The sequence below is a fragment of the Colletotrichum godetiae genome, assembly GCF_030913485.1.
Source record: "Colletotrichum godetiae strain CBS 193.32 chromosome Unknown BDP55scaffold_17, whole genome shotgun sequence".
NCBI classification, from domain to species: Eukaryota; Fungi; Ascomycota; class Sordariomycetes; order Glomerellales; family Glomerellaceae; genus Colletotrichum; species Colletotrichum godetiae.
Window position 1 is genome coordinate 451797 of NW_026851265.1, and position 12130 is coordinate 463926.

General features: G+C 53.5%; 6 protein-coding genes across 6 annotated transcripts; 5 read left to right on the plus strand and 1 right to left on the minus strand.

Moving 5' to 3' along the window:
* Positions 1–603: 603 nt before the first annotated feature.
* Positions 604–1123, plus strand: BDP55DRAFT_727890 (glutathione-dependent formaldehyde-activating enzyme; the record flags this gene model as incomplete). Its single annotated transcript, XM_060579365.1, has 2 exons — positions 604–765; positions 836–1123. 2 exons carry the CDS (start codon positions 604–606, stop codon positions 1121–1123), a joined length of 450 nt encoding a protein of 149 aa, XP_060430581.1.
* A 550-nt stretch (positions 1124–1673) lies between these two features.
* BDP55DRAFT_550569 (beta-xylosidase) lies at positions 1674–3562 on the plus strand (the record flags this gene model as incomplete). The annotated part of the gene is made up of 5 exons (XM_060569036.1): positions 1674–2015; positions 2069–2173; positions 2224–2866; positions 2925–3238; positions 3290–3562. 5 exons carry the CDS (start codon positions 1674–1676, stop codon positions 3560–3562), a joined length of 1677 nt encoding a protein of 558 aa, XP_060430582.1.
* A 590-nt stretch (positions 3563–4152) lies between these two features.
* BDP55DRAFT_693316 (uncharacterized protein) lies at positions 4153–5016 on the plus strand (the record flags this gene model as incomplete). The annotated part of the gene is made up of 1 exon (XM_060577210.1): positions 4153–5016. One exon carries the CDS (start codon positions 4153–4155, stop codon positions 5014–5016), a length of 864 nt encoding a protein of 287 aa, XP_060430583.1.
* Positions 5017–5385: 369 nt separating this feature from the next.
* On the minus strand, positions 5386–7070 carry BDP55DRAFT_631211 (fungal cellulose binding domain-containing protein; the record flags this gene model as incomplete). Its single annotated transcript, XM_060572257.1, has 7 exons — positions 5386–5588; positions 5664–5753; positions 5808–5842; positions 5915–6274; positions 6340–6469; positions 6529–6849; positions 6908–7070. The coding sequence occupies 7 exons, from the start codon at positions 7068–7070 to the stop codon at positions 5386–5388; spliced, it is 1302 nt and encodes a 433-aa protein (XP_060430584.1).
* A 2306-nt stretch (positions 7071–9376) lies between these two features.
* Positions 9377–9949, plus strand: BDP55DRAFT_631212 (LysM domain-containing protein; the record flags this gene model as incomplete). Its single annotated transcript, XM_060572258.1, has 1 exon — positions 9377–9949. The coding sequence occupies one exon, from the start codon at positions 9377–9379 to the stop codon at positions 9947–9949; it is 573 nt and encodes a 190-aa protein (XP_060430585.1).
* A 1303-nt stretch (positions 9950–11252) lies between these two features.
* On the plus strand, positions 11253–11991 carry BDP55DRAFT_661534 (uncharacterized protein). The gene has a single exon (XM_060574736.1). The coding sequence runs from the start codon at positions 11501–11503 to the stop codon at positions 11834–11836; it is 336 nt and encodes a 111-aa protein (XP_060430586.1). The 5' UTR covers positions 11253–11500; the 3' UTR covers positions 11837–11991.
* Positions 11992–12130: the final 139 nt, after the last annotated feature.

A 12130-nucleotide genomic window follows, 5' to 3' on the forward strand; every position in this document is an offset into this window, starting at 1 on the left:
TTCTCAGCTGAGCATGGTGAATGTGAGGCAGAGATGTGAGGGGATTGAAGCCTCTAGATCGGACCTTTGAACCACTGACATGCCCTCAATTCAGCCACGGCTGAGGACTTACTGAGATTTTGGACCATGTCTCGATTGGGGAATAGTACGGGATAAGCTGAGCCAGCAGGCCGCTTTTGATGTTATCTCGGCACACTGCTTGCGCTACCTCATTTTCCCTTTTTCGGATTGATGCATTCGGTGCCTTATTTCTTTCCCCTCATTTTGTGTCTCACGATGGTCACATACCACCTTGCATTTGTTCCCATCATGGCTGAGGCGTCGCACTTTGGAAGATCAACGACAGCTGGCGGCGCTTACTTGCATGAAAAGGCGGCCTGCGGGACGGGACAGATCTGTGGGCGAGATTGTACCCAGCGGTGAGATGGATGGATGAAGCGAGATGGATCTAGCACATTCGACCGTTTTGTGCCCTGCCATTTCACACGCTAGGAGAAGATAATTGAGTTTACAGTAAAACTGAAATTCCGCATCACGGCATTTGCCTCAATTATTTCGCCATCAAACGCCCGTACTCAATCATATTCCAGATAGTCAATCACAATGACCGATCAGACACCAACAAATGTTACCGGCAGCTGCCTCTGCGGCTCCGTCAAGTACACCGTCGCCGGCGGCTTCGGTTTCGGAGTCGTCTGCCACTGCAACAGCTGCCGCAAGTTTACGGGTTCGTCCTTTGGCGCGAACAGCTTAGTCGAGACAAAGGTACGGCACCCGCTTCACCCGTCCCTACAAGATCACATGTTTAGTTACTAACATAGCTAAATAATTACAGAACCTCTCCGTCGACGACCCAGAGAAGAAAATCAAAGTCTACAAGGCCGGGACGTCCAACTCGGGCAACTCGCTGGCCCGCTCGTTCTGCGGCGACTGCGGCTCTTCGCTGTTCGTCGTCAGCGACAAGGACCCCGGCCGGATTGCCGTCACGTCCGGGACGATGGATGACGTGCAGGGCGTGGAGGGTGAGGGTGTTGAGCTGTGGAAGCCAAAGTTGGAGTTTTTCTGTATTCGCAAGGCGAAGTGGTTGACGACCGTTGGGACTGCGCAAAAGGATACAATGTGAACGGGTTGTGCCACTTCAGATGACTTTAGTGTTGGTGTTAGTCTGTGTTTGTGTGGTTGTGTGCAAAAGCAAAATGCAAGGGTGTGAACCACAATAGTAAAGTAGCTTTGTACGGGCTGTCCCGTTTCATCTCCTAACTCGGATGCAATTCAGAGGCGGAGAAGGAGTTTCATCTGCTCTCGTTTGAAAGAGTCGCTTGCATACTCCTTGATGTCAATCTGTCAGTGCTACGTTGCGGCCGCGGCCTTCGGTTACTAACCTCCGGTGGTTCGTATCCCGTCATCGGCACCATCGGCCGTGTCAAGCGGCGGCGAAGGACTCCACCTCTCAAGTGGAGATCGCATCCTCCGGCCGGGGACGATCTGTGATTGCTGGAGAAACTTAAGCCGAGCTCAACCGCCGGCGAGCACCGACGAGCACCAATAGACTGTTGGCTGGAAAGCTTTCACATGAGGCCAACTTCCAAGAAGTCTCCAACCAACTACAACTCTATTATTGGCACTGTCATCCTACCTTGGATATACACCCATTTTCATTAGAGATCGTCAAGATGGCCTCTCGTGAGGATGGACCAATCTTCCTCAACCCCATAATCCCGGGCTTCAACCCAGACCCAACAGTGTGTGTAGTGCCAGCAACAGAGTCAACCCCGACGACCTATTTCCTCTCTACCTCCACCTTTGAATTCTTCCCAGGCTGCGCGATATACACTTCAACGGACCTCGTCAACTGGAAGCTCATCGGACACGCACTCACGCGCAGAAGCCAGATTGAGCTGAGGACCGTCGAGCCTGGTGCCGGGAGCTGGGCGAGCACGCTGCGCTATCGATCCCAGGAGAAGCGATGGTATCTCGCCAACGGGCTGTTTCAAAGATATCGACCGACGAGTGATGTGGGTAAAGACCATGCTTTTAATTATGAGACAATATTCATGTGTATTTATAGGAGCGCATCTTTCCTCGGGGATTTTATGTTTGGACGGACAATATCTGGGATGAGAACTCCTGGTCAGATCCCGTGTACTTTGACAATCCCGGATTCGATCAAGACGTGAGTAGCTTGTTAGAACCATACATGACTACGGCTAATCACAATTACAGCTCTTCTGGGACAACGATGGAAAGGTCTACCTCTCAACAACAGTCCGCATGGGAAAGCGAACCCCCGGCCTCAAACTAAAAGACTTTGCCATCCATATTTCAGAAATAGACGTTTCCACAGGCAGAACGCTCACCCCGCCACAAGTGATCCGTGAATCCCCACACGGAATCGCAGAAGGATCTCACATCATCCGCAAGGGAAAGTACTACTACCTCTTCACCGCCGAAGGTGGCACAGAAGCCGGCCACCAAGAGTGGGTTTTCAGAAGCCAGGCGGGTCCCTACGGGCCGTGGGAGGGGCAGTGCAAGGCTTTGTGGTATAATGGGCCCGAGGAGGAGGTGCAGAGGACCGGCCACTGTGACGTTTTTGATGATGGTAGTGGGAGATGGTGGGCCGTGCTGCTCGGCGTCCGGCCCGTGAAGGTTGGAGAGGAGTATCTCGAGCCGCAGATGGGTCGGGAGACGTTTTTGGTGCAGGTTGACTGGGTGGACGACTGGCCCGTTTTCAACAAGGGTCGCAATATTACACTCCAAACCGTCGGCAGAGAAGCGGTACAGAAGGCCGCCGTTGCGGGTGCTGACGGGATCAAGTGGAAGGCGGATCTTTCCAAATCCTCTCTGGAGATTGGCTGGTATCACAAGAGTGAGTTTGAGGATTTGAAGCACTGCTTTCAGTGCTGAAGCTGATTTTGCCTTTCTAGATACGCCCATCAAGCCCTGCCATAGCCTGACAGAACGTCCCGGCTACCTGAGGCTCTACGGGAACTGCTTCGATCTCAATAGTCCCGAATCGCCCGCGATGATCTTGAGAAAACAGACTTCGTACAGCGAGACTTTCAGGGCTACAATGCTCTTCAAACCCAGCCGGGTAGGGTATGAATCCGGCATCACGGTCTGGTGGAGTCAGTACTCTTACGCCACAATTGGCATTGGTGCTGTTCAACAGGAAGACAGAGGACCCGCCGTCCCTACAATCATCACGAGGGAGCCTACGGGCAAGGTCAACAAGCTCAAAGTACGTGATTGGCCACCTGATTGCTTTCGGGACTCTTTCTAATGATCAAAGGTGACGCAACCTTTGTTGGATTCTGGAAGACCTGCCCTTGACTTAGATCAACCGGTAAAACTGTCAATTACCGCCAATTCCTCCGACTACGAGATGAATCTCTCAGTTGATGGGGTTACGACGACCAAGATTTTCAAATCAGAGGCATTGACTGTCTTCCCTCCAGTAGGAGGGGCGTTCTGCGGCGTCATGTACGGAATCTATTCGTTCGGACAAAGTGAACCAGTGCTGGACCCTTCAGATTTCACAGACATTGAAATCCTAGAAATTTGACCGGTAATTGAAGCAAAATTACAAGGCTCGTCAATTTTTATCCTGTAATATGCTCCTTCGCTAGACTTGTTCTGTGGGATATCAACTCGTTTGAGACACCAGGGAATAAAACAGCCAGCCGGGCGATCGCTCTATAGATCTTACGGCGCCCGGGCTGAAGCACTTTGGATTTTCCCCAACGGCCCGGATTTCATCCCAAGTTGTTTTGAGTTTGAAATAAACTCATCTCGACGCGTGAAAGAGCTTCACCTACACGGACCTCCTTTCGGACTTCCTCAACCTCGGCGCCGGTCATCCTGCAAAGTCTCGAATGCCATCTTACTCTAACCGAATTGCCGCTTACCTCCCGACAGTCCGAAAGCTACAGTCTTAGGCTTCTGAAAGTGCCGCTTTGACGTTCTTTCCGTAGTGACTTATCCCACGATGTGCTGTTCTGAGGGTTCTAGGATGTAGCTATCGTGCTTGGTAAGCCACTACTTTCAGTCAACGTCAAGTGAGATGAGTACACGTACTTTCAGTTCCTTCCTTGAAGTAGTTTCTCTCATGCGTGGAAGTCGTAGAAAGCCACATCAGAAAGTCGCTCCATCACCATGGCATCCCTCATAAGAACAGAACACTACGAACCCTACCTAGACCTCTCCCCCCACCTCCTCCAAACACAATTCACGAACAAAACAGTCCTCATAACCGGAGCCGGGTCCGGCATAGGCGCATCCACAGCTCGCAGCTTCGCCCAAGCCAACGCCGCGAAACTCATCCTCACCGGCCGCACCGAGTCCACTCTCCAGAAAACATCAGCCGCCCTCCGCGCAGATTTCCCCCATCTAGAAGTCTCCCTCCACGTAGGCAGCGTCTCCTCCCCAGTAAACGTAGCCTCTCTTTTTGCAAGCCTAGACCGCTCCCCCGACGTCCTCGTGAACAATGCCGGGTACCTCTCCGAGCCGATGAGCTTCGTCGACGCAGATTTGAACGACTGGTGGCAGGGCTTCACGACGAATGTATTTGGCACGGCGCTTATGACGCAAACATATCTCCGCCACCGGAGGGGCCTCAAGGCCGGAGCGGATGGCGAGAAACCGGGCGTGGTAATCAACATCAACACGAAAGCGGCGTACGAGTTTCATATCCCCGGTATGAGCAGCTACGGTGCAAGCAAGGCCGCGATGCTCCGTTTAGCGGAAGTCGTTACGGATGACGTCCCGGTGTCCGAGGCGCGCGTCGTCTCCCTTCATCCTGGCGCGGTGCAGACGGCTCTATTGACCAAGTCTGGGTTGAAAAGGAAATTGGCGGATGAGAGACTAGCGGGGGACTTTGTGGTTTGGAGTGCTTCGGAGGAGGCGGCGTTTCTGAATGGGCGGATGGTGTTGGTGAATTGGGATGTCTCTGAGTTGGTTTCGTGGAAGAGTGTTATTGTCGAGAAGGATCTGTTGAGGAGCAGTATCAGGGAGACTTAGTTGTTTGAGGGGTTACTAGCTGTTGAGAGGGACTTGGTGCGATGTTTCCATGTTGGTATTAGTTCAAGGGTCTTCCGATGTAAGACTTCTAATACTTACATCTATTCGTTCTGACTCCCAAATGGGGATGTGCTCTTGCGTGTGGCAAGTTAAATCACTCCGATCGGAAGCCTCATTCTTGGAACACAAGCAGTAATGTTCCATTCAGTGGCGCAGCTTCACTCATTAAAAGTTGTGCAGTTTTCTCAAGTTCTTGGCTCAATATATACATCGAATCGAAGGGCTATTTACGGGTTCAGTCAGACGACAGCATCTCTGACATCAAGACCAAGCACCACATCCTCACACGGGACACACCAGTGGACATGTTTAATTGCTTTCGGCAACGTGGTTGGTGACCAAGCAAGTCCACTCATCGGTACCATAGTAAATGGTATTGCCGTCATTGTGCGACTGGCCGGTGCTAATCGTGTCTCCAAGCTGCCAGAAAGCGTCGCCAGCCATGCCCGCGGTAGCGACGGAGGCGATTTGCCATGGTCTCTCGATCGTGCAGTGGTCGGAGGGCGCGCCGTCTATCATTTGAAGGCTTTAGTCAGTATTCCTCCTACTTTTTCCTGTGAGATTGCTGTGTCTGGTCTGCGACTTACATTCTTCAAAGAAGCAAGGCTTGTTCGCGGCAACGCAGGCCTTTGCGTGGTCAGCCACCCACTTGGCACCAGTATCGTATCCAACGCTCCCTATAGGTTGTCAGTGGCCTCTCACTTGTGGCTCATTATCGCGAGCAGACTTACATGAGTTGGGGTAGAAGTGGAACGTTCCAAAGTCCCTAAAACAAAAATCAGACATTAGCATCACAGGACACCACCACGGAGACCAAGTTCAAGGGGGGCCAACGTACAAGGTAGTAATGTTCAACAGACCAACCCAGTCCGTTCCCTCACCGTACTGGTAAGGGTAGGACGTGTCACCAGGCAGACCCATACCCTCGTCACCGAGCGTCACCATGTGGTTGGGGTCGAGGGACTTGACGTAGGCGGACGTGGTCTTCGCCCAGTTGTAGATGACGGAGGTAGCGCAGCCCTGGCAGCGGGGCTCGTTGGCCAGCTCCCACGCGAAGATGGCGGGGGACGCCTTGTAGCGGTTGACTACGGTCTGAACATACTTGAGGTACTGCGTCTGGGCCGCCGTGTTGGTGTACCAGCCGTTGTGGTCGCCTCCGAAGGCGTTGACGTAGGCGTTGATTCCGCCGTAGTCGTTCCTGGGACTACGTCAGATGATGGAATCTGAATAAGGGGAGTGGGGGGATGCTTGGTCAGAACTCACCAGTTGTTGACAAAGTTGATGATTAGCTTGATGCCGTTCTTCTCAGCAGAGGCGACGACGGTATCCAGGCGTCCGAGGCCGTTTTCGCCCGTGTTGATTTGCGAACCCGACGCACTCAGGTATTGGAACCCTACTCAATCATTAGCATCTTACAGACACAACCTCACAAAGGCTAGGATTGCCTCATACAGTTGTCATACTGGGGGATCGTGTTAACGTCGTTGAAACCCCAAATACGAAGAATCCGGAGACCAGAAGTCTTGAGATGGCCCAGGACAAGGTCCACGTCGGCCGCGTTGGTGAGGAAACTGCACCAGTAGCAGTTGGTCCCGGGGTAGTACTTCGCCACGCCGTCGATGCTAAACTTGGTGCCGACGGCCTTGGGGAAGCCTGTGCTGGGCGGGGTCGTGGCCGAAGATGTCCGGGACGTCGCGGCGACGGACGAGGTGGTTGCCGCGCGGGTCGAGGTCGCGAGGGTACTGGAGCGGGAGGTCGTCGTCACGGCGGAGCCTGATGATATTGGTTAGTCTTTGTGTGCTTTTATAGCCGAGGCATTGGGGAGACATACCGGGAAGACATTGCGAGTACCACTGGTTGCTATACGTGCAGACGGACCCGGCGGCGCAGGTTGTTGCCCCGGTCCATCCTTGGCCACCGCATTGCCCGTACAAGGGCGCCTGTGCAGAGACGGCGGCCGCGAGGGCGAGCGCACCAGCGACTGCGGACTTCATCTTGAAGGTTCTGTCGATGATGTGTGGTGGTTGTGAAGAGAAAGGCTGGTATTTCTTCTTGTGATCAAACCGGTGGGATGGCCACCCATATTTGTATTCAAGAGGGTTCAGAACTCATCTCCGCTTCGACAGAGCTGTCAATATCCGGAACCGCCTCGCCGGATCGACGTCTTCCATGGCTCCCCTCTTTGAAAAAGGCTTGTCATGCTAAGACTTTTTGGAAATTCCATCAATGGCGTCTCGGGAACACGGGCGGATGTAGCCAGGTCTGATGGGGCCTGGGTCCCTGGATCGACTATGGACTAGTTTGCTCCGCAAATCGAGGGGATGGATATCCAGGAAGGGGACGATGTGGAGGGGCAGGGCCGCAGGAACGAGCAGACAGATGTAGGATTCAGTTCAGCTCTGGTGAAGGGGTGGGCCGACGGGGCCGGTACGACTTGGTTTCTGCGTCGTATTGCATGCTTTGAAAGGGTATCGTGGATGCTCCAGACGGGACTACCGGCAACCAGACACCCACGATCTACGGTTGCGAATCCCGTCGATCCACCACGCGGTTATCTCAAATTGTAAGTGGTGAAGTGAGCAATTACCAGCCTTCCCAACAGCTACCATAATAACTTGATTAAATCATTGTGTGTGATGAGAAGGGATAGCGAGGTTAGTGGCGAGACATTGTGACCTAGTTCATGCCGGAAAAAAAAAAAAAAAAAAGGAAAAACAAAATGAAGAAAAAACAAGATTGAGGCAGGTTGCCATTCTTGGTGTAAGTTCCGCCTCGACGTATGGGGCTGCAACGGCGGAGCGTCGTCCGCCGCAACCCGCATTCGAACACATTCGCCGGCGTTAACCCCGCTGACGGACATTGGCCACGCCGAGCTCTACTCTGATGGTCTTCTCCAAAAAGACTCAATTGCGAGCATAGAGTATCGTTGCTGTTAGTTTATAAGCTGAGATTCCTGACTTTCAAACCAAAAGGTCAATAGTTGTATATACTTTTGTACTTGTTTATCGGGTCAGGCTCAGTAAGTCGGAAATTACATATCCTTGCTTGATTGAATCTGATTAGGCACAAGGTCGGTAGGCGTAATGGGGAACCCAGAATTCAACGTCTATAACACCAAATGACGCCGATTTCTCATTCCTGCATCTAACATACCTAACTGCGTATTCCTATATTGGAGGAAGGACACTTACATCTCCTCACCTTCGCTTGTCACTTAGCAACTGGGGACGAATGACTAAGTGGTCATAAGATGGCGTGCCTATGTGACTACACCTGCGGTTCATTACTTGATGTCAATCACTGCTATCCTTTCTGATTCATCATGGGCGTCTGTTCATTTTCTAGATGTGTTGTAAAGAGCAAGGCGGTCTTGGTACCTCACTTACCAACTCCATCCGATTACTTTCCCCACCACCTGAATAGCTACTGAATACGCACTCGACCAGAATACACGAGAAGGCCAAATAACCCCCTTCAAACCAATTCCTGTCACCAGCCAGCAGGCGCCCGTCTAGGTCGACGGGTCGGGTCAAACTGGCTGGGTGGTGGAGTGGTTAGGGTCGACAATCAATTACGCCCAGAGCCTACTCGACGACAAGCTACGAGGTCGAGTCCGCATACGATACCAGCATGAGCACCAAGAGATTAGCCCCCAAATCAGCCCGGAGGGAGGGGGGGGGGTCTTTTTTAAGTTTCGATAGAGCTTGGATTTAGGTGAACCAATTGTGCATGGTCTCGAATGTGGCTTGTTTTCGTAGTCCAAGTATAGTTAAGTCAACAAACCAGACTGACCGACTCGTCGCTTCGTCATTGCTTCGGCCTTTCCTACAAAATTCTATAAAAGTTCGTCGTTGACAGCACTCCGACGCGAATGAAGGTATTCAAGGAAACGCGTGAAGCTCAAGGTAGGTGTCGGTTGACACGGAAACACGGGAAGGTGCACGGCCCAGTTTGCGGGGACAGCTTGGCGCCACACTCGGACCCTGAGGGCCTGATGACATAAGACGGTAATCGGGACGATGACGCGGTTGCACAGCCTCAAATGGGATCATCAGCCCCTGAGCTGCCTCCATCCTCCGTCCTACTGTACGGGTGCCGTTCGCTGCCCATTCCTATTTCCATATTACAATCCAGTTCTTTCTTATTTTTTTATCCCCCGACCGAAACGACGTTTTGACAACTCTAAATACCACCTGCCCAATATATACTCACTGATCGATTCCCCCTTGTCAACCCGACACTCCGGCCTGTCTCACTCTTTCAATACCCATACCGACCTTAGAAGGCATCACCACCAAAAATGTCACGCTACTCCCATCTCGACACAGACGAGGAACGTCTCCCCCACGGCATGCGCCGCGTAGGCTACGACGCCGACACCCAAGTCTACACCTTCAAAGACGCAGACGGAAGCTACTGGGAAGGCGCGCCCGGCGCTCAATACGGCCAGCTCACCCAAGTCTCGGGCGCCTCATCCGCCGCCGGCGCCGGCGTAGCCACCGAAGAAGCTGAGCCCTTTATGCCGGGCGGCGAGCTTAACCGACGACGGAACCCGTGGGAGGATAGAAAAGGGTGGAGGCATGAGATGAGGCCGTTGCTCAACTTTTTCGTGCTCATTGGGCTTTTCCTGCTCGTTTTGACGTGGTGGCTGTATCGCACGCCGTCGTCGACGGGCGGGGCCGAGGAGGAGGAGGCTGCGGTGCCGCAGTGCGGCGGGCTGGCGGTGCCGTACAAGATTGAGATTGGGAATACATGTTGGGCTATTGCCGAGGGCCAGAAGATGACGATTGAGGATTTGCTCAAGGCGAATGAGGGTTTGGATTGCGATAAGCTGATGCCTGGGAGCTTTATTTGCATGCCTACCTTGGGATAAGGCAGGATGGCGGTCTCCCCGAAATGAGGAGTGCGGATGTCCATTTGCTGCCGGATACCCCCCCGAGGAATACTCTTTTTTGTGGTTTCGTTCTTATACCTTTCATCCTTGGCATGTAGTTTGTTTCTGGGTTTCCATGATTAGAATTGGTCAAGCTCGACGCTGGCTTCCCAGACTGGTCTCTGGGAGGTGTGGACCGTAGGGGGCTGGACTGTGGCCTGCGCTGCCATTGAATGTTAGCTTTCATGGAATCATGACGATGGTCTGAAACTGAGGGAATTGATGTCGCCCGTGATACTTTGGTGGGCAACAGCGAGACACGACGTTGGATTGAGAGACATAGATGTTGGTTAGGCATCGAGAAGCAAGTTGCCAGGCACTCACATGCACATGCAGGTGGCATGGGATGGGGGCAGACTGGATAAGGAAGGCTTATCGCATCCGTACCTTAAGTAGAAGCCAAGCCGTTTTGGACATCGTGAGCGGAGCTTCCCCAGGCTGGCAGGCCCGGCAGGGGATGGTGGGAAAGCCAAGGGCAGGAAGGGGACTGCGCCGCTTGACCCGATTCGGTACGAGGGCTGGGGGGGGGGGGGGGGGGGGGGGTTGCGCACCAGCCGTATTCTGTGAGGTAGGTAGATCTCAGAGGACGAGACGGAGGAGCTACATGTTCCGGGAGTACCGGTGCATATCCGGGCCCACTGTCGGGTACCTTGCACCAAGTACCGTCTCCTTCCCCCAGATACTCCCACCTCAGCTCTGGTGTTGGTCGTGTGCCTGGCGTCGCCGCCTTTGATGGCTAATTCTAGTCGAAAGGGGACTATGTAGTTGGGGTTTGGAGGAGAATAGATACGATAGTGATGCAGGATGCATTCGCCGATAAGAGAAACTCTCCCAAACTCTAAAGGTTTCTCGCTTCAATTAGGATCAATTGTAAGGACAGTCGTCGAGGAAGAGATTCTGCAGGGTGGACCGACCGCGATGTGCTGGCTGCCGACGGGTATCGTGCCCACTGAGGGGGGGGCGAAAAAGGGACTGGATAGGTACTGCTTCAGCGCGCCATTCGTAAGAAGGAGAAGGGGGGGGGCACTTCTCTGTGCAGCGTGCTCGTATGTTGGAAGGGTTTAGCGCTGCCTCTTCCCCAGAATTACAGCGTCTGGGGAAGTGGACACTGTGGAGCAGTCCTGAGCGGGTCCCCACTCGCCCCACAACACTGCTTCTCGCCTGCTGCAATTCCCTTTCCCCCCATTCGTCCCCCCTCCTCTTGCGTTGCTCCCCCCCATCTGCCCTTCCAAGCCCCAGCTTGCCCAGGTCCCTCCCTTCCCGTCGCCAGCGCTGCTCATCTTTCTAATTTCAGTGGAGTGTTGCCTGGACCCCCTGTTCTGTCCCCGCTATCCGTCGGTGAGTAGAGAGGTGAGTGAGCAGGGCACATAGTCCGACACTTGTTGCCAGAGACTGCCGTTCATGCGATGGAAGTCGAGAGAGTTCAGAGAGTGAGTGAATGAAGAAGCAGAGAAGGAGGCAATACGCAGGACACAGACCCATAAGACAAACATGGCTGGACCTGGATGGTTCGTGTGGGGTGGCCTCATGCCCTTTCCGTCTTCAGCAGAGTCCAAGGTCTACCTATTAGGTTGTGAATGTGTGTGTGTGTGTGTGCAGCTCGAGAGTCTGGGGAAAACGCGGCACGGTCGGTCAGGGTCATCCCGTTCTTCCTGCTTCACTTTCTCTTCAGGCTTCAATCTCTGTCGACGCTGGGTGAGCTCCTCTCCATCGCACCGGACTTGCTTGCCGTGGCCAGATCCAACTGCCCGTTCGCTTCTCATGTGGCATGTTCTTTGGAGAAACTCCTCGACCTTGGGACCTCTCACCCCAGAGAATGGTCTTTGAAGTGTCTCTGTTCAATGCTATACCAGCCCATGTTTGCGTCACTCATCTGCCCACCCTCCACGTCGCAGCGTTGCACCAGGCGGCTGGGCCTACCATTTCACTTTCCTCTCTCTCACCTCTCTCGCCTTCTCCTGCTGCTGCTGCTGCTGCTGCTGCTTGTGTGCTTCTGCTGCTCTCACTCTTCCTCCTCCTCCCACACTCGGGGCACCATCACAATTCGGCGCCAGTGTGTGTGTGCGCTTCTCTCCCCTTGGTATGGTCTCCCTCGCCTTGATGTAGTAAAGGTACTTGGAT